Source organism: Carlito syrichta, unplaced genomic scaffold (genome assembly GCF_000164805.1).
Source record: "Carlito syrichta isolate Samal-C Ts95f unplaced genomic scaffold, Tarsius_syrichta-2.0.1 Scaffold307032, whole genome shotgun sequence".
NCBI classification, from domain to species: Eukaryota; Metazoa; Chordata; class Mammalia; order Primates; family Tarsiidae; genus Carlito; species Carlito syrichta.
In genome coordinates, this window is record NW_007251128.1 from 1 (window position 1) to 21,908 (window position 21,908).

The 21,908-nt window shown below is 38.1% G+C and overlaps 1 protein-coding gene across 2 annotated transcripts in view; it reads left to right on the forward strand.

Moving 5' to 3' along the window:
* Positions 1–5,854: 5,854 nt before the first annotated feature.
* LOC103266155 (26S proteasome non-ATPase regulatory subunit 1-like) overlaps positions 5,855–21,908 on the forward strand; it is a 22,580-nt gene continuing 6,526 nt past the window's right edge. Inside the window, exons 1-6 of one of the 2 annotated variants that reach the window (XM_021715384.1) lie at positions 5,855–6,043; positions 11,459–11,628; positions 14,186–14,278; positions 16,269–16,355; positions 17,232–17,378; positions 18,918–18,920. In XM_021715384.1, the coding sequence (XP_021571059.1) occupies positions 5,998–6,043; positions 11,459–11,628; positions 14,186–14,278; positions 16,269–16,355; positions 17,232–17,378; positions 18,918–18,920 (546 nt within the window). In that variant the 5' untranslated portion in view covers positions 5,855–5,997. The remainder of the gene's footprint in view (positions 6,044–11,458; positions 11,629–14,185; positions 14,279–16,268; positions 16,356–17,231; positions 17,379–18,917; positions 18,921–21,908) is intronic. The other variant, XM_008063794.1, reaches the window with a different exon arrangement.

The following is a 21,908-nucleotide window of genomic DNA, read 5'->3' on the forward strand; positions in this document are numbered from 1 at the left end:
TAGGCATTTGGGTTTAATATCAGGGGACAGAGAAAGGATAGTGAGATTGTTTAAGAGGCATTTAAGAGAGGAATTGGCCAGCAGGGATGATGAGCCTCCCATGGTGAGACGGGTAGACTAAACAGGGCGTCCCCCGAAGAGTCAGCTGTCCGAGAAGTGTGGCTGTGGCAAAGCCTGTCATCACAGGGGTTTGGCACAACCAGGGTCCTCCTGGAGAACTGAGGGGATCAAGGCACCTTGCGCAAGAATTTTTGAACCAGACAGAAAGCACTTGACTGGGCAGCGGGTGGGAGTGTGTTCGAGATTCCTGCCAGTCGAATAGGGCTTACTGTGGGGCAACAAACATGGAGCCTCCGAGGTTCCCTGTTACCCGACAGCAATGAAAGAAGTTCGGCGCCAGTAATGACTCCACACCCGGCCAGGACCAAGAGATTTATTAAAGCGGCTGTTACAAAGGGGATCTGTAATGGGAAAAAAGAAAAAGAGAGAGACAAAGAGAGAGTAAGAGAGAGAGAGAGGAAGTGGGAGAGAGGCGGGGAGAGAGCGACAGAGAAAGAGAGAAAGAGAGACCGAGAGAGAGATAGTTGCGGGGAGAGGGCTGTATTTATTACCATGACAGGGGCCGGAAGGGGCCATGCTATGTTCCTTTTGGAGGAGCTGCATGGGAGCAGGGTGGGGCCAACACTGTGTTACAGTCCTGTTGGACGCATAACAAAGCTGGCTATGGATTGAAGGCTTGCAGGTTTGAAATTCACGTGCGGGGGAATTGTGCTCACAGAGCCGGGACCTAGGGCCTTTGTTGTCTGGTGTGTCAGCGCCATTTTGGGAGCCGCCCCTCTGGTTGCTTCCTGCACCCTTCACTTCCAATCCATGAGCATGGGATATTTTTCCACTTGTTTGTGTCATCTTTGATTTCTTTGAGCAGAGTTTTGTAGTTTTTATTGTAAATGTCTTTCACTTTTCTGGTTAGGAAGATGCCAAGGTATTTCTTTTTTGTGTGTGCTATTGTGAATGGGATTGTGCTTTTTATTTGGGTTTCTGTTTGTTTATTATTGGTGTAAAGAAATGCGATTGTCTTTTGTACATTTCTTTTATATCCTGAGACTTTGCCAAAGTCCTTTATCAGTGTAAGGAGGTTTTTGACAGATTCTCTTGGGTTTTAAAGGTACATGATCATGTCATCTTCAAAGAGAGATAACTTGACTTCCTCTTTTCCTATTTGGATACCCCTGATTGCCTTCTCTTGTCTGATTGCTCTAGCCAGGACTTCCAATACTATATTGAACAGGAGGGGTGAGAGTGGGCATCCTTGTCTTGTTCCAGTTTTCAAAGGAAATGGTTCCAATTTTTTCCCATTTAGGAGTATGCTGGCTGTGGGTTTCTCATAGATGGCTTTTACTATTTTGAGGTATGTTCCCCGTATGCCTAGATGTTCGAGGGTTTTTATCAAAAAGGGGTGCTGGATTTTATCAAAAGCTTTTTCCGCATCTAATGATATAATCATGTGGTTTTTGTTCTGACGTCTGTTGATGTATTTAATTACATTTACGAATGTTGAACCAGCCTTGCATCCCAGGTATGGAGCCTACTTGGTCATGATGGATGATTTTTGAGATGTGTTGTTGAATCCGGTTTGCTAGGATCTTGTTGAGGATTTTAGCATCTATGTTCATCAAAGATATTGGCCTGTAGTTCTCTTTCTTTGTTGGGTCTTTACCTGGCTTGGGTATCATTGTGATGTTAGCTTCGTAAAATGATTTGGGGAGAATTCCATCTTTCTCAATCACCTGAAATGCCTTCAGTAGGATTGATATCAGCTCCTCCTTAAATGTCTTGTAGAATTCTACTGGAAAGCCATCTGGACCCGGGCTTTTTTTTGTAGGTAGTTTCCTTATCACGTAGTCAATTTCCTTGATTGTTATTGGTCTATTTAGGGTCTCAATTTCTTCTTGTTTCAACCTAGGCTGGTTGTGTGATGTCAGAAAGTCCTCCATTTCCTTAAGGTTTTCAAGTTTGTTTCCACACAAGTGTGAATAGTAGTCTCTAATGATCTTTTGTATTTCTTCAGGGTCAGATGTGACTTCATCTTTTGTGTTTCTGATTGTGTTTATTTTGGGCTTTTTCTCTCTTTTTCTTGGTCAGTCTAGCTAGGGGACTATCGATCTTGTTTATCCTTTAGAAGAACCAGCTTTTTGTTTCATTGATTTTTTTCTATTATCTTTTTGTCTTCTATGTCCTGGATTTGGGATTTTATTTTGGCGATCTGGACTCTTCTGCTGAAATTAGGGTTTTGTGATTTTAAAATAGTCATGGACTTAGGTTTTTATGAGCCATTGTGGTAGCCTAGAAATATTTCTATAGAGTAATATGTGAACTTTAATAAGATACAATTATATCAGATGATATTTTATAGCATAACACATTTGTACGCAGTAATCTATCTATATTACAATACTGTTTGTTGCCTTGAGATAGAAACTTGGACTCTTACGGTATCAGTGGCTAAAAAAAAAAGCTACAAGAAACTACTATTAAAAAAAATAATACTAATAAAATGGAGAAGGGAGCCAAACACTAATTTGGGATCTTGGTAATGAGGTAGTCAAGATAGTATCAACAAGAATATTTCAAAGGAAAAGTAAAGGTAATTTTCATTTTAAGCAGATTGAATTTGAGATGACAACAAGTCAGTTGGAAGTAAGATGACAGCATAGGGAAAAAGAACTGAACAGAGAGATTTGGGAACCAGTCATAAGGAGGTTATGTAAATTCATAGCCCTTTTTCTACAATTATAAAATCCAAAAATCTCTGAAAACTCAAAAGAGGTTTACTTGGTTTCTAAGACTCACTTGACTGACCCTGACCTATTTATGAACTCACTTACATTCTTTATCCCACTTAGTGTAAATATTTATAAATTCTGCTTCAGAAAAATTTGATTGTGCAATATTGCCCTCACTCCGTGAGAGTATAACATAATATATAGTGTATGTATCTTATTAGCTTTCTAAATTTCTGAATCTCAAAGTACATCTGGCTTCAAGGATTTCATGAAGGGAATTACACACATACAGTTAAAATCATAAGCACAGATGTGATGTCACAGAGGAAAAAACTCTAAAACTGACCCTTGATATACAGCTACATTTCCACACTCAGGAAGATATTAAAAGTAGAAAGGAAGAAACATACTCAAGTGGTAAGTAACAGAAATGACTCTAAGGAACTTTGTTCCTTTCTCCTAACATATGAGTAGACTTTTTTCCCCAGCAGCATAAAGTTTATGGAGTTAAGAACATGATGAATGTTAAAAATGCACGATCTCAGAGAAAATAGATTTTGGATACTATACATGGATCACATGGTTGCCTAAAATTCTAATTGTCAGCCGGGCTCGGTGGCTCAGCCTATAATCCCACGCCTTTGGGAGGCTGAGGTGAGTGGATTGCCTGAGCCTGCGGGTCTGAGACCCGCCTGGGCAGCGAGACCTCATCTCTACAATAAATCAAAAAATCACCTGGGCATGGTAGCACATGCCTGTAATTCTGGCTACTTGGAAGGCTGAGGTGGAAGGATCTCCGGAGCCCAGCAGGTCGAGGCTGCGGTGGCCGGGAGCGGCCACTGCACTCCAGTCTGGGCGATAGAGTGAGACTCCAACTCAAAAAAAAAAAAAAGAAGAGGGAAATTCAATAGAGGTATAAGAATGGGTAAAAAAAAAATTCTAATTGTCTTTTCTGTGAGATTATCATATTAAATGGGAAGTGAATATGACTTTATCGTACAAATTCTACTTTTTTGTGGGGGCGGGACCATTCTATTCGTAACAATGAAATTGAGGTGGAGTATCATGATTCTCACCTGATTATCATTGATTGTTTGTGATTGCAAGCAAGCCAATTATTTCACCTGTCTTAAGTCTTCATATCTGTAAGAGAGGGGTAGACCAAATGATCTCAAAGTTGCTTTCTAAACTTAATGTACTTTCCTAATTTACTAAAATAGTAATTTTTACCAAGAATTATAATAATGAAAATTAAGTTACTGATACATAAGAAATAAAATGTGAGGAAATAATTTCTAAAGATAAACAAAAGCTAGCTTTTAAAAGTATTCTACCCTATTATATGTTTACATTAATTTTTTAAAATCCTTTTTCAGTTTTACTAAATGCTTTCCTATTGTTTGGGGTACAATTTTATATTAAAAATCTTCCCTATAATATACATTCAGTGCTTTTTTTCAGTGTTTCTTTTTATAAGTTTATGAAATATTTCATAAACCTTTAGCACATAAAATTTCCATCCTATATAAGGTAATGTGTTCATCTAAAATAAGTGCAGAATCAAAGGAATTTGACCTGTTGAACCCGAGTAAAAGCATCAAACCTTAGGGTTTTTTTAACTGAAGGGAATTTAGTGATGATCTAATCATTCTGGGCTTTATAGTTAAAGAAAGTAAGGTCTAGAGAAGTAAGTGACTTATAAGTGATCATGTGCTGGGTGGTGGTATAGTTAGTTTGTTGTCTCCCCACTATATCCTGTTGCTTCCTATGAATAAAAACTGAAAACCATATTTAAGGAATATTATTTTGTTAGCAGCATTTAGGTTGCAGAGATAATAGCAAGGACTGGTAGGATTCTGCCCTCACATAGGAAGACAGCCATGCTTATTGAATTATCAGATGCCTTTTACACATTACATGATATTACATTACATTAAGTTACATTCTCTCATATAATCCTTCCAACAGCCATGTTAGGCAGGTACTATAATCCCTGTAGAGATGAAGACACTGAGACTTGGAAAAGCTAGTAACTTACATGAACAGCTTATTAGCCAAGGTAGTCTAATTCTCTTATTCTGCCACTATATCACAATGTGGTCTCCCAGAGCAAAACAAATGAAGAAGGGAAAAGATTCTAAAAGAACATGTGATGACTGCCAGGAGCTTTTTTCTCTTCTAATAAATTCCTACTTATATATTAAAAACAAAAACAAAAAACTCCCTCATGGAAAAAAAAACAAAAAGAATATGTAATGCAAATAAAGTCATTATACTAGGAAACTCAAATTTGGTATTTTCTGCTTTTGGCAGATTTGGGGAGCTCCATGATCATGTGCTTCTTGAACAAGCAGACTTCTTCCTGGGTGCCTACCATTTGAAAAGCACCGTTGGGAAAACAGAAGTGTAAGACATAGAAGAAGCATAAAATAGTTTCCTTATTGTCATCTAAATAGATTTAAAGGAATATTTCTCTTTATTTATGAAGAATATATTTTATAAATATTATTTTTAATTATAAAAGTAATACATATTAATTTTAGAAAATGTAGAAAAGGATAAGGAAGCAACAAAAATTACCAGGAATCTCACCCTGAGTCAGCACGTTTTCCATTTTAGCATGTTCTTCTTGATAACAGTACTGATTCTGACAAGTCTTTAGAAAATTAATGAGTATACATAATAAATCTTTACTGTATATGTTCAATACACTTAATGCAAAATTTACCTCACAACTTTGGTGAAGTGTAATTTACTTTAAGGTAGAACTGAAGAACTATGTCTTTTAGGAAATCTGTAAGGTTGATGGTAAGCAGAATAGCTATAACTCAAAATGCAGTGAAAGCCTTAGTGTTCACTTGGACTGTTTAGGTCTGCTGACTAACAGTGGTATGGTATGAAATCACATTCAATATTCCCTTGACCTTGAAACATCCACTATGGAATGAGAATTAAAGACAGAACTGATGCTCCCACACCAGAAAAGTCATAGCACTCATGATTTCAATGCCTTCAAGTCTGGTTCATAGCCCTCTCTTTTGAATGTTTTAAAATTCAGAACTAAGTGTTACTACCATTTGAGCAACTTATTCCCTGGTCTAAAATGGTGCCACAAATGAATAGAATTGGAGTATAATTCTTTTTCTTATTCCTTCAGGTGAATCAGTTCAGACAGCTCTATTCCAAAGTCATCAACGATAAACATGATGATGTCATGGCCAAGTTTGGCGCTATTCTAGCCCAGGGCATACTGGATGCAGGTAAATGTTTTTAAGTCTGTGAGATTTATTTATTTATGTAAACTAAATTTAATAAAATAACTGTCTGCTTTAACTGTATGACATAGTGAAAATTGAATCTTGAGGCAAATTATTCATGGAGAAAATTTGGATCCTGCGATTCATAGAGATAATTTTTAGTAGAGTTATTAGGAGTGCAGACTGTTACGGTTTGAATCCTAGTCCCTTTACAGTGCAAGTTATTTTCCCTCTCTTTTTCTGCTTTTGTATCTTGTAAAGTCTACCTCAAAGTATTAAAAATACATACAAAGCAATTAGACTAGTGCCTATCACTTAGTAACGTGCAGTGAGTGTTGGCTGATTTTTTTCTCTTTAATTTTCTTGGTATATATGAGTTTTAAACAAGCTGGTATTGAAGTTTTTTGGGGGAAAAAACACATTTTAGACAAATTCTAGCATCCAAATAACTCCTAACATAAGATACATAGACTATTTACCTAATAAATGCATAGCATACTATGCCATCTGGCTCCAGAATTCACTCTTTGCCACCATACCATGGTCTATTTCAAAAGATAGAGTGGTGCTACCAAAACGATGCCTACACTCCCATGTTTATCACAGCACTAACCATAATAGCAAAATCATGAAACCAACCTAGTTGTCCATCAATGGTAGACTGGATAAAGAAAATATGGTACATATACACCATGGAATAACGTGCAGCCATAAAAAGAACAGTCTAAGTAAATTTTATTACAGAAACAGAAAACAGAACATATGTTCTTCCTAATAAATGGAAAGCACAGTTTATTTTTTTCTCTTTTGAATTTAAAAAAAATTTCCTCTGCTGCCCAGGCCGGAGTGCAGTGGCACATTCATGGCCATCGCAGCCTCAGCCTGCTGGGCTTAGGTCATCCATTTGTCTCAGCCTTCCAAGTAGCTGAAACTACAGGCATGTACCACCACTGTAGAGATGAGGTTTCATCGAGTTACCCAGGCTGGTCTGAAATCCATGGGCTCAAGCAATCCTGTCATCTCCGGTTCCCAAAGTGCTAGGATTACAGGCATGAGCCAGCGCACCCTGCTTGATATATTATTATTAACTAAAGTTCCTAATTTACATTAGGGCTCACTCTTTGTGTTGTACATTCTGTGAATTTTGATAAATACTTAATGATATATATCTACCACAACAGTATCATACAAAATAGTCTCATCGCCCTAAAAATCCCCTGTGCTAGGCCTGTTCATCCTTTCTTGTTGTCCTCACAAGCCTCTAACCTTTACACTTCCTCCATAATTTTTTAATAAACTTTCAATTTTATAGAAAGACATTTTTCATAATATTCTCTTAATTTTTCAATGTCTGTAGAATCTAATGATGTTCCCTCTTTTATTCTTTGTATTATGTTTTTAATTTAATAAGTTATAGTTGACAAATAAATTGTATATACTTACAATGTACATGGTGTTTGATATATGTTTATATTGTAGAATAGTTAAATCAAGCTAATAAACCTATTCATCACTTCAAATACTTCTCATTACTACTCTTTTGGTAATTTTCAAGTGTATAGTACATTCTTATTAACTGTAGTTGCCATGCTGTACACTAGATCTCCTGAACTTACTCATCCTGTCTCACTGGACTATCTCCATAATTTTAGCTTTGCCTTTTCCAGAATGTTACATAGTTGGAATCATGTAGTATGTAGCCTTTTCAGATTACTTCTTTTGGTAATGAGTGTTTAAAACAGGATTTAGGAGTAGCATTTTACTACTTCATAATTTTTTTTCTTCTAGCTGTCTCTTTTGGAAGTTTATGATTTTAGACTACAACCCTTTACTTATACATTCAGCACTAATACAGTTTTTTGCGAGTTTTTACTCTGCTAGGTTTATTTGTTAAGAATTGAGGGAGAATAATTCTGTTTCACCTCTACTCTTCCATATTTACTAGAAGTCCTCTTTGCCTTCTCCTCCTTCCGTCCTTCCTCTTTTAGTCCCTCTCTATTTGATTTTCCAAGGTCCAAACAGGTTTGGGTTCTTCTTTCTCTTTTTATTTGTAGTAATGATTTTTGCTTTAGGTATTTAGTGTGTAGTGTTCTATTATGAGCATAAAATTATTCTCTTGCCCCTTTTCTCTTTTTAATATCCTATCCTTCTGCAGCACTGCTGCAACTGCATTAGAAAAATTTGCAGACCTGCTCTCCTTTAATAAAGTTAGTGGTAGTAGAGAAAATCATGAGAGGGCAATTTCAAAGGAAGGAATGAAGCTTGAGTTTGTGAGAACTCACTCGATGATTTGGTCTCATCATGGAGAAAAGCCAAAGGTTAAGAAGGTTTATAATTGAAATTTGCTAAACTGTAAACATTATCAATAGGATAAACTCTACCTTGTTAATTAAATCTCAGAATGTTAGAACAAAAGATAGTTTAGTTTTATAAGTTTGAAGATAGGTTTCATTTAAATAAAAGGAAATTCAGCTTCAAAACTCAGATCAAATAGCACATTAACTAGGCTGCGTATCCCTCTCTTCTACCCTATCCAGTTTCTATGCTGAGTGAGCTACCATGCTTAGCTGTATGTTCCCACTAGCATCCAGGTTTATAGCTATCATAGTACTTTTGTGTCTTATTTTAATTATCTAATTATCTGTATCCTCCACTAAACTGAATTTTGTTAAGATATTTTCCAGTGTTTTGTTCGCAATTCTCAATATGTAGTAAGCATTCAATGAGTGTTGGGGTTAGAGTAGGAAAAAGTACAAGTAGACAGTTAATGTATACAATTCATTCCTATTGGAAAAACAAAATTAAAGTATTCCAGACTTTTTTTTCCAGATAAAATTCTTAAATGAAATATCTATAGTGAAGTATTAAATCTAAATTATTTGATTAAACAGAAGAAATCTAATTCTTACAAAAATTAAAATGCTTTTTGGTTTAGTAAAGTTAAGCCACTATTTACTTCCTGATTCCAAACAAAATGTGAAGGCACCTGTAAAATACTGAGATCAGGCTTGGGTGCAGTAGCTCACACCTGTAATCCCAGCACTTGGGGAGGCAGAGGTAAGAGGATTGCCTGAGCCCATGGATTCGAGACCAGCCTGGGCAACTTGGTGAGACCTCATCTGTACAATTAATTTTTTTTAATTGTCCAGGCATGGTGGCTTGTGCCTATAGTTCCAGCTACTTAGAAGGCTGAAGTAGAAGGATCGCCTGAGCCCAGCAGGTGGAGGCTGCAGTGGTCATGAGCATGCCACTGCATTCCAGCCTATGCAGCAGAGTGAGACACTGACTCAAAAAAAAAAAAAAAAGCTGAAATGAAGAGAAGTGAGATGTGAGCAATAAGAATCCAGCACTGGAATTCAAATTAGAATCCTGATTCAGCACAGATAAGCCCATTTCTATAGATTGTATTATATAAACTAAAAGATTTGCATTTCAGATCTCTGTGATTCACCACTGATACTGATACCATACAGACCGTAGGTTGCAACACAGCAGTCCATGGGCCAAATCTTACAAAGCTGTGTTTTGTTTTTGCCTAACAAAATTTGCAAGATTTTGTAGAAAATACAGACGAGCCTACTTCTGAAAACAAAACAACCTAGTGACCCTGGACCTATGCCTCTAATAACATGTTCTCCTTAAATAGGTCATGTACTTTCCAGTTTGCCTCAGTCCCCACTGCTCCCAGCCCACTTTTTTTCATTTGTTTACCTGACTTGTTCCTAAAGGCATTTGAGTTTACAGTCCCTAATAGCTTCCTAGAATCTCAGCCTTACAAAGGCTCGATAAAGATCCAACTCTGACAACTTGGAACTAGTTAACAGGCTTTCAAACTGTGTTTCACTGTACTTTCTAGAGGAATAGTCCAGGGGATATGGTAAGTTGTAGGTGAACAGGTCAAATTCAAACCATATGCCTTCCTAGCAGTCCAAACTTCTGATTAAACAGAAGCACCTCTGATTTTGTTGTTTTATATGTTGTGTTTCCTCAGAAAAATTTCAGTTGAATCGTGGATTGGAGGTTAAAAATTCTTTTGTTAGTGGTAGTGGTCTAGTTTAAATGCTTAAGTTCAAACCCTCATTTTGTCAGTGAGAGGGCGGATCTTAGAAGTAAAATGGTTTCTCTGTGGTCACAAGGCTAGATAATGTTAGAGCTGACTCCTACCAATTTACGTGATTTAATAATTAACAGAGTAATGTTTGGTGCTTCTTAAATTTTTTTTTTTTTTTTTGAGTTAGAGTCTCACTCTGTCACCCAGGCTGGAGTGCAGTGGCACATTCATGGCCACCCCAGCATCGACCTGCTGGACTTCATCGATCTTTGCATCGCAGCCTTCCAAGTAGCCGGAACTACAGGCGCCCGCTACTACACCCAGCTAATTTTTGGTTTATTGTAGAGACAGGGTCTCTCCAAGTTACCCGGGCTTGTCTTGATCCTGCAGACTCAGGGAGTCCACTCACCTTGACCTCCCAAAGTGCTGGGATTACAGACTGAGCCACCAAACCCAGTCACTTCTTACATTTTTCTGTAGCTACATATAAATCTTCATAACTTGTAACAGATATTTCTCATTATTCTAATAATTTTTGTTCTGCTTAGCACTTAAAAGAGCAAGAATCAGAACATATTTTTGCTGTTAAGATATTTTCTATAGGCCGGGCTTGGTGGCTCAGCCTGCAATCCCAGCATTTTGGGAGGCTGAGGTGAGTGGATTGCCTGAGCCCGTGGGTTTGAGACCCACCTGGGCACCTTGGTAAGACCTCATCTCTACAATAAATCAAAAAAATTAGCCGGGTGTGGTAGCGTATGCCTGTAGTTCCAGCTACTTGGAAGGCTGAGGCGGAAGGATTGCCGGAGCCCAGCAGGTCGAGGTTGCGGTGGCCGGGAGCGGCCACTGCACTTCAGTCTGGGTGACAGAGTGAGACTCCAACTCAAAAATATATATACTAATTTTTTTCTTTCTATAAATGTAAATGTATTATATACTTCTCTGCATTCAGACTATGATTAAAACAGAAAGAGCAAAACAAAGCAAGTGCTATCTACCCCTTGCCTCCTTGCTATTGTTGGCAAATTTGTACTAAAATTTTGCTTTTTTTATTAGCACATTAAAAGCCAATATATAATATAGACTAACATTTAATTTAGTATCACAGTTTTTATACCATTTAGGCTTAGTTTTTTTAAAAAATTCCTACCTATAAAGAAAGAAGGTCTAGAACTGCCCCAAGTCCAGTTAAAGTACAGCACTTCAAATTTTGGAGAGCCTAAATAGCTCACTAACTGTGAGGACTCCATATTAGATTGTATGAATGGTTCTCTTAAAATAATCACCAAATGCTTCCCTGTTGCAGTGCTTAGGAATTCTTATTATTGTTCTGCTGGATTGCAGTTCATGGTTTCTCTCTTTTTCTACAGGTGGTCATAATGTCACAATCTCCTTACAGTCCAGGACTGGACATACTCATATGCCTTCCGTGGTTGGTGTCCTTGTCTTTACCCAGTTCTGGTTCTGGTTTCCTCTTTCCCACTTCCTGTCATTGGCTTATACCCCTACCTGTGTCATTGGCCTTAACAAGGACTTAAAGGTATGTTTGTGAGACCTCAGCTTTGTGGTACATCCTGTTCACCATATCCTATTCATATTTACCTCCCACTTGAAAGGATTTCCATAAAATTTTAAAGATGAGTTAGCATCTCATCAATAATATATTTTCACTTCAAGTTGAGTCATCACCTTGTTGAGTGGGGTGTGTTAGTGAAAGTTTTGAAAGTCGTGTCTCTTTCCTGGCTATGTAATCATGGGTAAGTCAGTTTAGAGGGAATTACGAGTAGCAGGATAAATACAAAGATATGAAGAAGTTTTACAGATTACTCCAATGAATTGTATTTAATACTAAAGCTGTGGGAGTTATTGAAGGACTTCAAGCAAGTAAATGACATGAGATCTGCATTTTAGAAAGATCATTCTAGGCCTGGCTTGGTGGCTCAGCCTGTAATCCCAGCACTTTGGGAGTCTAAGGCGAGTGGTTTGCCTGAGCCCGCATGTTCAAGACCCACCCAGGCAACTTGTCTCTACAATAAATCAAAAGTTAGCCAGGTGTGGTAGCACATGCCTATAGTTTCAGCTACTTGGAAGGCTGAGACAGAAGGATCGCCGGAGCCCAGCCAGTCAAGGCTGTGGTGGCCAAGAGCATGCCACTGCACTCCAGCCTGGGCGACGGAGTGAGACTCCAACTCAGAAAAAAAAAAAAAAAACTCATTCTAGTATTGGTGGAAAACTCATTGCAATGAGACTGAGCAAGAAAGAGTGAGGACCTAAACTAATTTTTTTTTTTTTTTTAGTCAGAGTCTGACTCTTGTCACCCAGGTGGGTGTGCAGTGGCACACTCATGACCACAGTAGCGTTGACCTGCTGGGCTCAGGCAATCCTTCCACTTCAGCCTTCCAAGTAGCTGGAACTACAGGCATGAGCCACAACATCCAGCTAATTATTTTATTTACTGTAGGGACGAGGTCTTGCCAAATTACCCAGGCTGGTCTCGAACCCCTGGGTTCAGGCAATCCTCTCACTTCTGCCAAAGTGCTGGAATTATAAGTGTGAGCCACCATGCCCGACCCTGAACTAAGTCATGAATAATAAATATTTGAGACAGGGACGTGTTTCGGAATTGTGATACCAGGGTGATTGATTAAAGAAAGAATTATTACTAAAGGGAAAGGAGAACCTCCCTTTGGTAGAAGCAAAAACAAGACCAAAGTCAGGATCCAGGGAATCTGACAGAACGAAACATGTCACTTAAGTGCCCTGTCATCACATTTATTCTTTGGGGTTTTTTTTATGGAGTTTGTATTTAAGTCTTTCTCAGTCCTGTGTCCTAATGATTCATCATCTTGTTCTTTAAAGGTCAGAATGCTTTTTGACCTTTAAATAACTCTTGTATCTGGTCATCACTGTTGTTAAAATGTTCTAGTAAATTTTCAGAGTGGAAAATTTTTAGGCTAAAAATTGACTGATAAAAATAAAACTATTTCATTGTATTGTATTGATTATTTTTCAGTGTAACTATACAACCAATTATCCTTTGTTAAATGTTTCAGTATTAAAATTCACATTTGTACATATTGAGCAGTTTTTTTTCTGTCAAACAAAAATCTTTTGGTTTCCCAATCCCTCATTTTTAACATTGCAATTAAACATCCTGTGTAATCTATAGGGGCTTTTATTCTCTGCCAATTTTATGATCTCTGTTTTCATTCTTACAATGAAAGTGGGATAGAGGTGATAAGGTTCTTTGCCCTAGTAAGTATAATGCTTACTATCATTCTCTGTCAATGCAAATTGGGGAAATAGTGAAAAATTTAGACCAAAGAACTTTAAACCTGATCACTAAGCAATATAAAACTGACTTTCCATTATGCTCAGATCAGACTCTTATAAAACATGATTATATGGTATAGAAACTGTATACAGGCTTGTATAAGTTATTAGTATGGTACAAGGAAGGGACATGAAAGTTTGGTATGCAGAGTAGACAGACACTTTATGAAGGAACTAACGGTTTATCTGATGTTCACACCATGAACAGGACTTAACCCATTGAAGCAGAGTGAGATGCTTATTAAAAGGCACAGCTTAGCTGGGCTCGGTGGCTCAGCCTATAATCCCGCACCTTTGGGAGGCTGAGGTGAGTGGATTGCCTGAGTCCGCGGGTTCGAGACCCGCCTGGGCAGTGAGACCTCATCTCTACAATAAATCAAAAAATCAGCCGGGTGTGGTAGTACGCACCTGTAATTCCGGCTACTCGGAAGGCTGAGGCGGAAGGATCGCCGGAGCTCAGCAGGTGGAGGCTGCGGTGGCCGGGAGCGGCCACTGCACTCCAGTCTGGGTGAAGGAGTGAGACTCCAACTCAAAAAAAACAAAAAAGGCACAGCTTGAGGAATGTATAGGAAACTGCAAGTTTTCTGTAATGCACCTAAAAAAATTCAGTAAAAGAAGATAGATGCCTTTCCAAAAGAAGTGATAACATAGTTGAACATTTAGCCTGCATTGAAATTTCTGGTCTCCTTTTGTCAAGAGCACAGAATATATAAATCTTGATATTATTTTAATGGAAGAGTAAAAGAATTCTTTTATTTCTTCAGATGCCGAAAGTTCAGTATAAATCAAACTGTAAACCATCCACATTTGCATACCCTGCCCCTCTGGAAGTACCAAAAGAAAAAGAAAAGGAGAAGGTAGGTTCTTTGTTCCTTTGAGCAGCATATGTACTTATACAAGGAGTGCCAAAAAAATGTATACACATTTTATTTACTTATTTATTTTTGAATCTTTAAAAAAAATTTACAGCTGGGCTCGGTGGCTCAGCCTGTAATCCCACGCCTTTGGGAGGCTGAGGTGAGTGGATTGCCTGAGCCCGCGTGTTCAAGACCCGCCTGGGCAGTGAGACCTCATCTCTACAATAAATCAAAAAATCAGCCAGGCATGGTAGTGCATACCTGTAATTCCAGCTACTTGGAAGGCTGAGGGGGAAGGATCACTGGAGCCCAGCAAGTCGAGGCTGCGGTGGCCAGGAATGGCCACTGCACTCCAGTCTGGGCAACTAAGTGAGACTCCAACTCAAAAAAAAAAAAATTTACTCACATTACAATATAAGAAGCATTCCCCCTCCTCTACTATTTCAGAAGTTATATAATTTATGTGTACACAGTTATCTATGTATTACTTTTCAAAGTTGAACTTCTACCATTTTCTTTGACTGTCCTGCATTTGATTAACTCCATCTTTGAGAGAACATCATACTTAAAATGTGTGTACTTTTTTTTGGCACCCCATATATAGGAGTTATTGAGTATTTTTACTTGGGTTTGTTTTTAAATATGTTTTATATTTTAAAAGTAACACTTCTTATGATAAAATCTAACGTTACACGAGAATATGACAGAATATGAATAAGTGAAAGCCCTTTTTCTTTCTTGTTCATCCAAGTCCTATATCACAGGGACCACTTGTGAATCCCTCTGAAGGTTTTCTCTGCACATATCAATACTTTTTGTTTTTTGGGTTTTTTTTGAGTTGGAGTCTCACTCTGTCACCCAGACTGGAGTGCAGTGGCCGCTCCCGGCCACCGCAGCCTCCCCTGCTGGGCTCTGGCGATCCTTCCGCCTCAGCCTTCCGAATAGCCAGAATTACAGGCATGCGCTACCACGCCCAGCTGATTTTTTGATTTATTGTACAGATGAGGTCTCCCTGCCCAGGCGGGTCTCAAACCCGCGGGGCTCAGGCAATCCACTCACCTCAGCCTCCCAAAGGCGCGGGATTACAGGCTGAGCCACCGAGCCCTGCATATCAATACTTTTTATACCACAAATAGAATTATTTTGTCCATACTGTTCTGCATCTTGTTGCTTTCACTTAAACAGTCTGTCTTTAAAATGTTCAACATCTATGAATCTTTTTTTTTCCTTAACCACAAAGCAATGCCTTCATGCATGTAGCATTATTTGTTTTACCAGTTCCTTCTTTAATGTTATTTACAGTTATTTCTAATTTGTGACTACTACAAATAAGACTGAAATGAAAGTCTTTATACACATGTATTTGTGCACTTGTGCAAGTGTATCTATAGGTTAGAATCTTGGATATGAAATTGCTTGATCAAAAGTAATGCACATTATTTGTTTTCATAAGTATTAACTAATTTGCCTTTCAAAATGAACATAATCACTTTCTATTCCTACCAACTCAGTGATATATGTTAAATCAAAGAGTAATACATTAGAAAGTTGTACTTGTCCATAAAGTTTTCCCTCAGTAAAATTATCCTTTCGTGACACCTTATCTATAGGAAAATGGTTCTTTCTCTCAGAACAGTGTTTCATATTAGCCAGTTGTTGATTATTTGCTGTAAATTTTGTGTATAAGTAAGGATAATTATATAATTAACCAAATTAGAGCATGGCAGGTAAGAAATATCTTTTGACAACAGCGTCTTGTTTCATCAGCTGTATGTCAGACCCTGCCTTTGAGTCTAAAACAGTCAACTTTTACACCAATATTATCCAGCTTTTCACCTCTCTTTTCAGTCAGACACATCAAGGAGAATAATTCCAGGCTTACTACTCACCCACTCACTGTGTATTCACATTGTAAACCATCTAGTCCAGTTATGTCTTGTTTGTGTGTAGGTAAGGGACTTCAGTAATTTACCCTGTTGACTTCCTCTAGGTTTCCACTGCTGTGTTATCTATAACTGCCAAGGCTAAAAAGAAGGAAAAAGAAAAAGAAAAAAAGGAGGAGGAGAAAATGGAAGTGGTAGGTATAAATTGATGGTTATATGGATTAAAGTATCTATCTTTTTCATGGTCCAGATTCTTCTTTAGTTGAACATTATTCTGCCTTGCTTTTGGTGTACTTCAAATAATTGTCCTGTTCTCAGTATATAGAATCAATACTTTTACTTGGAAGAGACTAGAAATTGTATTCATTTGTAGAAGAATAGAAGGGTACAAATCAGGAATAAGTTCCTAGAGAAAATGATATCTAAAACAGGTTTTGAAGGGCAGAATATGATTTTCAGCAGATGAGGAGACGATGGAAGGAGAAAGAAAGCCTCTTTCAAGCAAAGTGATTTTTTGTTTTTTAAATCAGAGTCTTACTCTGTTGCCTAGACAGGAGTCCAGTTGCACGATCACAAGTATGGCAGCCTCAACCTTCTGGACTCAGGCAATCTTTCCGCCTCAGCCTTCAATTAACTGGAACTGCAGGAATGCGTCACTATGCCTGGCTAATTTTTAATTTATTGTAGAGACGAGGTCTCACCAAGTTCCCAGGCTGGTCTCGAACCCCTAGGCTCAGACAGTCCTCTCGCCTCCACCTCCCAAAGTGCTAGAATTACAGCATGAGCCACCGTGCCTAACCAGAATTTTTATTTGTTTAGATAGTCTAGTCTTCTGATCTATGCTGGTAGACAGTCCTTCTCATTTTTTAAAATCAAGTCAAATATCATTCTCATTTCTTAGCAGAGTTAATTTCCCCTCCCCTTAGTCTGGCATCATTTTAGTTGTACTTCCATTTTAACCTGCCACTACCTTTTGCACCTAATAGTTGCTTAGGAAGCTTTTCAGACTTTACTCAGTGATGTGAAACAGAAGCAAACTTTTATTGAGTTTTTGTTTTGTTTTTTCCTAGGATGAGGCAGAGAAAAAGGAAGAAAAAGAGAAGAAAAAAGAACCTGAGCCAAACTTTCAATTATTGGATAACCCAGCCCGAGTTATGCCTGCTCAGCTTAAGGTCCTAACCATGCCAGAGACTTGTAGATACCAGCCTTTCAAACCAGTAAGTTACCAATGGCTCTTAGCTATATATACAAATGGAATTTTAATCCATAGGACAGTAGAGAATGATGAATCTATTGATAGAGAATGATGAATCTCCAAAGTATTAGAACAAGCTCACTAGTACTGCAAAATCTCTTCACAAAAAATAGACCATTCCCTTCCATTTCATATAAATTTGGGAGAGTTTTTATTTCCTCTGTGTAATCCTACAAATTCCTCTCTTCTACCACAGATGTACACTACAGAAGTCCCTAATATAGCATAGTGGTTAGGAACATAGACTATAGAGCCAGGCATACTGGATTAGAATTTTGCTGTGTGACCTTGGACCAGCACTAAATCTCTCTCTGCCTCAATTTCAATTTTATCTACTATAAAATAGAGATTATCATTCCTAACTCATAGGGATATGGCACATATTTGAACAAGTAAATATACAAGCACTGAGAACAAGACCTGAGACTGACCAGTAAGTATTGATTATCCTTATAATTATACTGCTGTCATAAATGCAGTGAATTTTAGGGTTAGAAAAGAATCTTCATGCCACTTAATATATTCCAAGGCAGAAGTTTTGTGTTAGAAATAAATGCTAATCAGAAATTTGCTCATGATACTATTTTTTTCCAGATTCTTATATCTAGAAAACTAGAGATCAGTAGACCCATTCAAGACAGCCAGATGCTGTGTCCAATTAAAATGTTAGAGATGAGATTTCTAGATCCGTATATGAGATAAACCTATTCCTATCAACCTGATAGTGGGTCAACAACAACCCTTACTTGTATTTGTGAGCCAACCTCTTACCTGACTAGATTATCAGCTAGAGGAGACAGAGGATGGAAATTAGAGCTGGAATTTGGCATAACTGGTATATTAATTCCATTTTTTGCATTACAATAAAGGAATTCTGGTAGACTGTATAGGAAACATGACACCAGCATCTCCTCAGCTTCTGGGAAGGCCTCAGAAAGCTTATAATCCTGGTAGACGGGGAAGGAGAGCAAGCATGTCACAGGGACACAAGAGAAGGAAGAGGTGGTGGTGCCAGCCTCTTTTAAACAATCAGTTATTGTGTGAACTAGCAGAGCAAAAACTCACCCATTATCACAAGAATGACACCAAGCCATTTATGAGGAATCCACCCCGTGACCCAAACACCTTCCACTAGGCCCGATCTCCAACACTGGAAATCATATTTCAACATGAGATTTGGAGGGGACAAATATCTAGACTATATCAACTGAGTTTATATTTCAACTCATAGCTGTATGCCTGAGGCAAATCATTTAATCTCTTTATATTTCAGTTTCCTCTTCAGTAAAATTGGTAAGGGAATGCTACCTACCTCCTATAGATGTTGTGAAGATTGAATAGGTTGTTACATGTTAAGCACCTAAAACATCTGTAGCACAACCTGATCTATAGTCATTGCTCTGTAGTGTTGGATGAATGAATTGACAGAACCACCAATGGACACCTTAAATGCAGTCGCTGTCTGATCTGCAACCCAGTTCATCTAGTGGCATTTTCACAGATTGTATTCTAACACTGTCAAAACTTTCCTTGCTAGCTGAGGTGAGATTTATCCAGAAGAGATATATTAAGATACCACTAGTGCATATTCTAAGCACACAAGATACCTAGTGTTGTTGCAGTTATGAACTAAAGATAGTAAAGCACATGCAAGACTGCCTATATCTGTACAAGCAGGAAATGAAAGCTGAAGAACAGTTGTCAGCTGCCAGGCTGACTATTGAAGGTGTCGCCCAACACATGCACAGAGCTCTTCAGCAAAGACTGAAAGACTTAGTGTTTCCAGGTGCTTAAGGAAATCTCTGTCCAATCATTACCTGTCCGCTAAGTTCACTGAGCAGAGACTTCAGTAGCCACTCATGTCAGAGAATACAAACTTTATAGATGTAGTTCAGAAAAGTCACAAAACTAACAAATAGCAACAACAAAAACACTGGATTTGGGGAAGAATCTGATTTCCAGAGTTGCCACATTATATTACTGAAAACGTCCAGATTCCACAAAATTGTATGAGATGTGCAAAGAAACAAAGTACAACCCAGTAATGACAAATAAATAGAAACTGTCCCTCAGGAAGCCTAGATGCTGGACTTAAGGCAGACTAAATCAGCTATTTTAAATATATTCAAAGAACTAAAGGAGAGTATGAGGATTATGTTTCACCAAATAATGAATATCAAATAAGAGATATAAATTATTTTTAAAAATCAAATAGAAATTCTGTAGTTGAAAAACACAATAACTAACATGAAAAAAAAAATCACTAGAGAGACTCATTTGCACGTTTGAGCAGGCAGAAGAGAGAATTAGCAAACCTGAAGATAGATTAATTGAGCTAATCCACCTGAGGAATGACCAAAAAGGATGAAGCAGAATAAACAGTCTCAGGGACCAATGGCACACTATAAAGCATCTAACATACCATAACGAGGACTCCAGAAAGAGAAGACAGAAAAGGACTGAGGAATATTTGAAGAGATGATAGCCAAAAACTTCCCAGTTTTGATGAAAAATGTCAAGCTGCACATCCAGGAAGTTCAACAAATTCCAAGTAGAATAAACTCAAAGAGATCCACACCTAGACACATAGTTAAACTGTAGAAAAACAAAGAAGGAATTTTGAAAGCAACAGGAGAGAAGCAGCTCATCATGTGCAAAGCATCCTCGATAAGATCAACAGGCAATTTTTCATCAGAACTATGGAGGACAGAAGGCAGTGGAAAAACATATTCGAAGTGCTGAAAGAAAAAGGTGCTTAAGCCATAAAAAAGAACAAAATCATAAATTTTGCAGCAACCTGGATGGAATTGGAGTTTATAATACTGAGTGATCTCTCACAGAAACAAAGATCTGAGTGTCACATGTTCTCACTCATAAATGGACCTTGAACAACTATCGTAATACTATAAGAAAAGGATTGACAGTGGCAGGAAACTATGGGGGGGCAGGGAGGGGAAGGGAAGTGGGATTAACAGTAGTTAATATCTGTCTGGGGACAGCGGGGGCACACCTCATCAACAAGGGTACCTGCACAATATATATTTGTATACCTAACCCTTAACTGTACCCCACAATTTTAAAATAAAAAATGTTTAAGAAAAGAAATGAAAAAAGTGCTTAATGAAGAATTCTATTTCAAGTACAACTGTCCTTCAGAAATTAAGGAGAAATTAAGACATCCCCAGAAAAATAAAAATAGAATATGTTGTTAGCGAACCTGCCTTAAAGTGAATTCTTTAGGCTGAAATGAAAGGACACCAGACAATAACTTGAATCTACATTTAAAAATAAAGCAGGCTGGGTTCAGTGGCTCATGTCTGTAATCCCAGCACTTTGCGAGGTGGAGGTGAGAGGATTGCCTGAGTCCAGCCTGGGCAATTTGGCAAGACTTCGTCTCTACAATAAATCAAAAAATTAGCTGGGCATGGTGATACATGCCTATGGTGCCAGCTACTTGGAAGACCGAGGTGGAAGGATCTCCTGAGTCCAGCAGGTCGAGGCTGTGGTGGCTGTGATTGTGCCACTACACTCCAGTCTGGGCAACAGAGTGAGACTCTGACTCAAAAATAAAAAATAGAGCATTGATAAATGCAACTACATAGGTAAATATAAAAGATAGTATAAATGTGTTTTTTTGTTTGTAACTCTTTTTCTTCTATCTAATTTAAAGGACATCTGCATAAAGTAGTAATTATAAGCTGATGATGTGCACACAATGTATAAGATATAATTTGCCTTATAACAGCATGAAAGAGCAGGGGAACATAGCTGTCTTGGAGCAAAGTTTTTGTATACTATTGAAATTAGTTAAACTAGATTGTTAAAATGTTAATTATAATCTTAAGTAAGCACTTAAAAAAACTCAAAAATAAAGTAGTAAAAGAAACTCAAAAAAATAAAGTAGTAAAAGAAACAAAGGAATTAAAGTACTACATTAGAAATCTATTTAATATCAAAGAGGCCAGCAGTGGAGGAATAGAGGAACAAAATAAGATACAAGACAGCCTCTGGAAGCTGAGGCAGGAGGATCTCTTGAGCCTAGGAGTTTGAGACCAGCCTGGGCAATGCAGCTAGACTAGGTCTCTAAAAAAAGGGGGGAGTAGTATAAGACAGAAAACAAATAGCAAAATGGTAGGCATAAATCATACCTTCCTTATCACTAATTACACAGAATGTAAGTGGATTAAGCACTCCAGTTAAAAGGCAGAAATTGCCCACACCTGACTTTTTTTTTTTTTTTTGAGTTGGAGTCTCACTCTGTCTGTTGCTCCCTGCCACTGCAGCCTCGACCTGCTGGGCTCCGGCGATCCTTCCGCCTCCAAGTAGCCGGAATTACAGGCATGTGCTACCACGCCCGGCTGATTCTTTGATTTATTGTAGAGATGAGGTCTTGCTGCCCAGGCGGGTCTCGAACCCGCAGGCTCAGGCAATCCACTTCACCTCAGCCACCCAAAGGCACGGGATTACAGGCTGAACCACCGAGCCCAGCTTT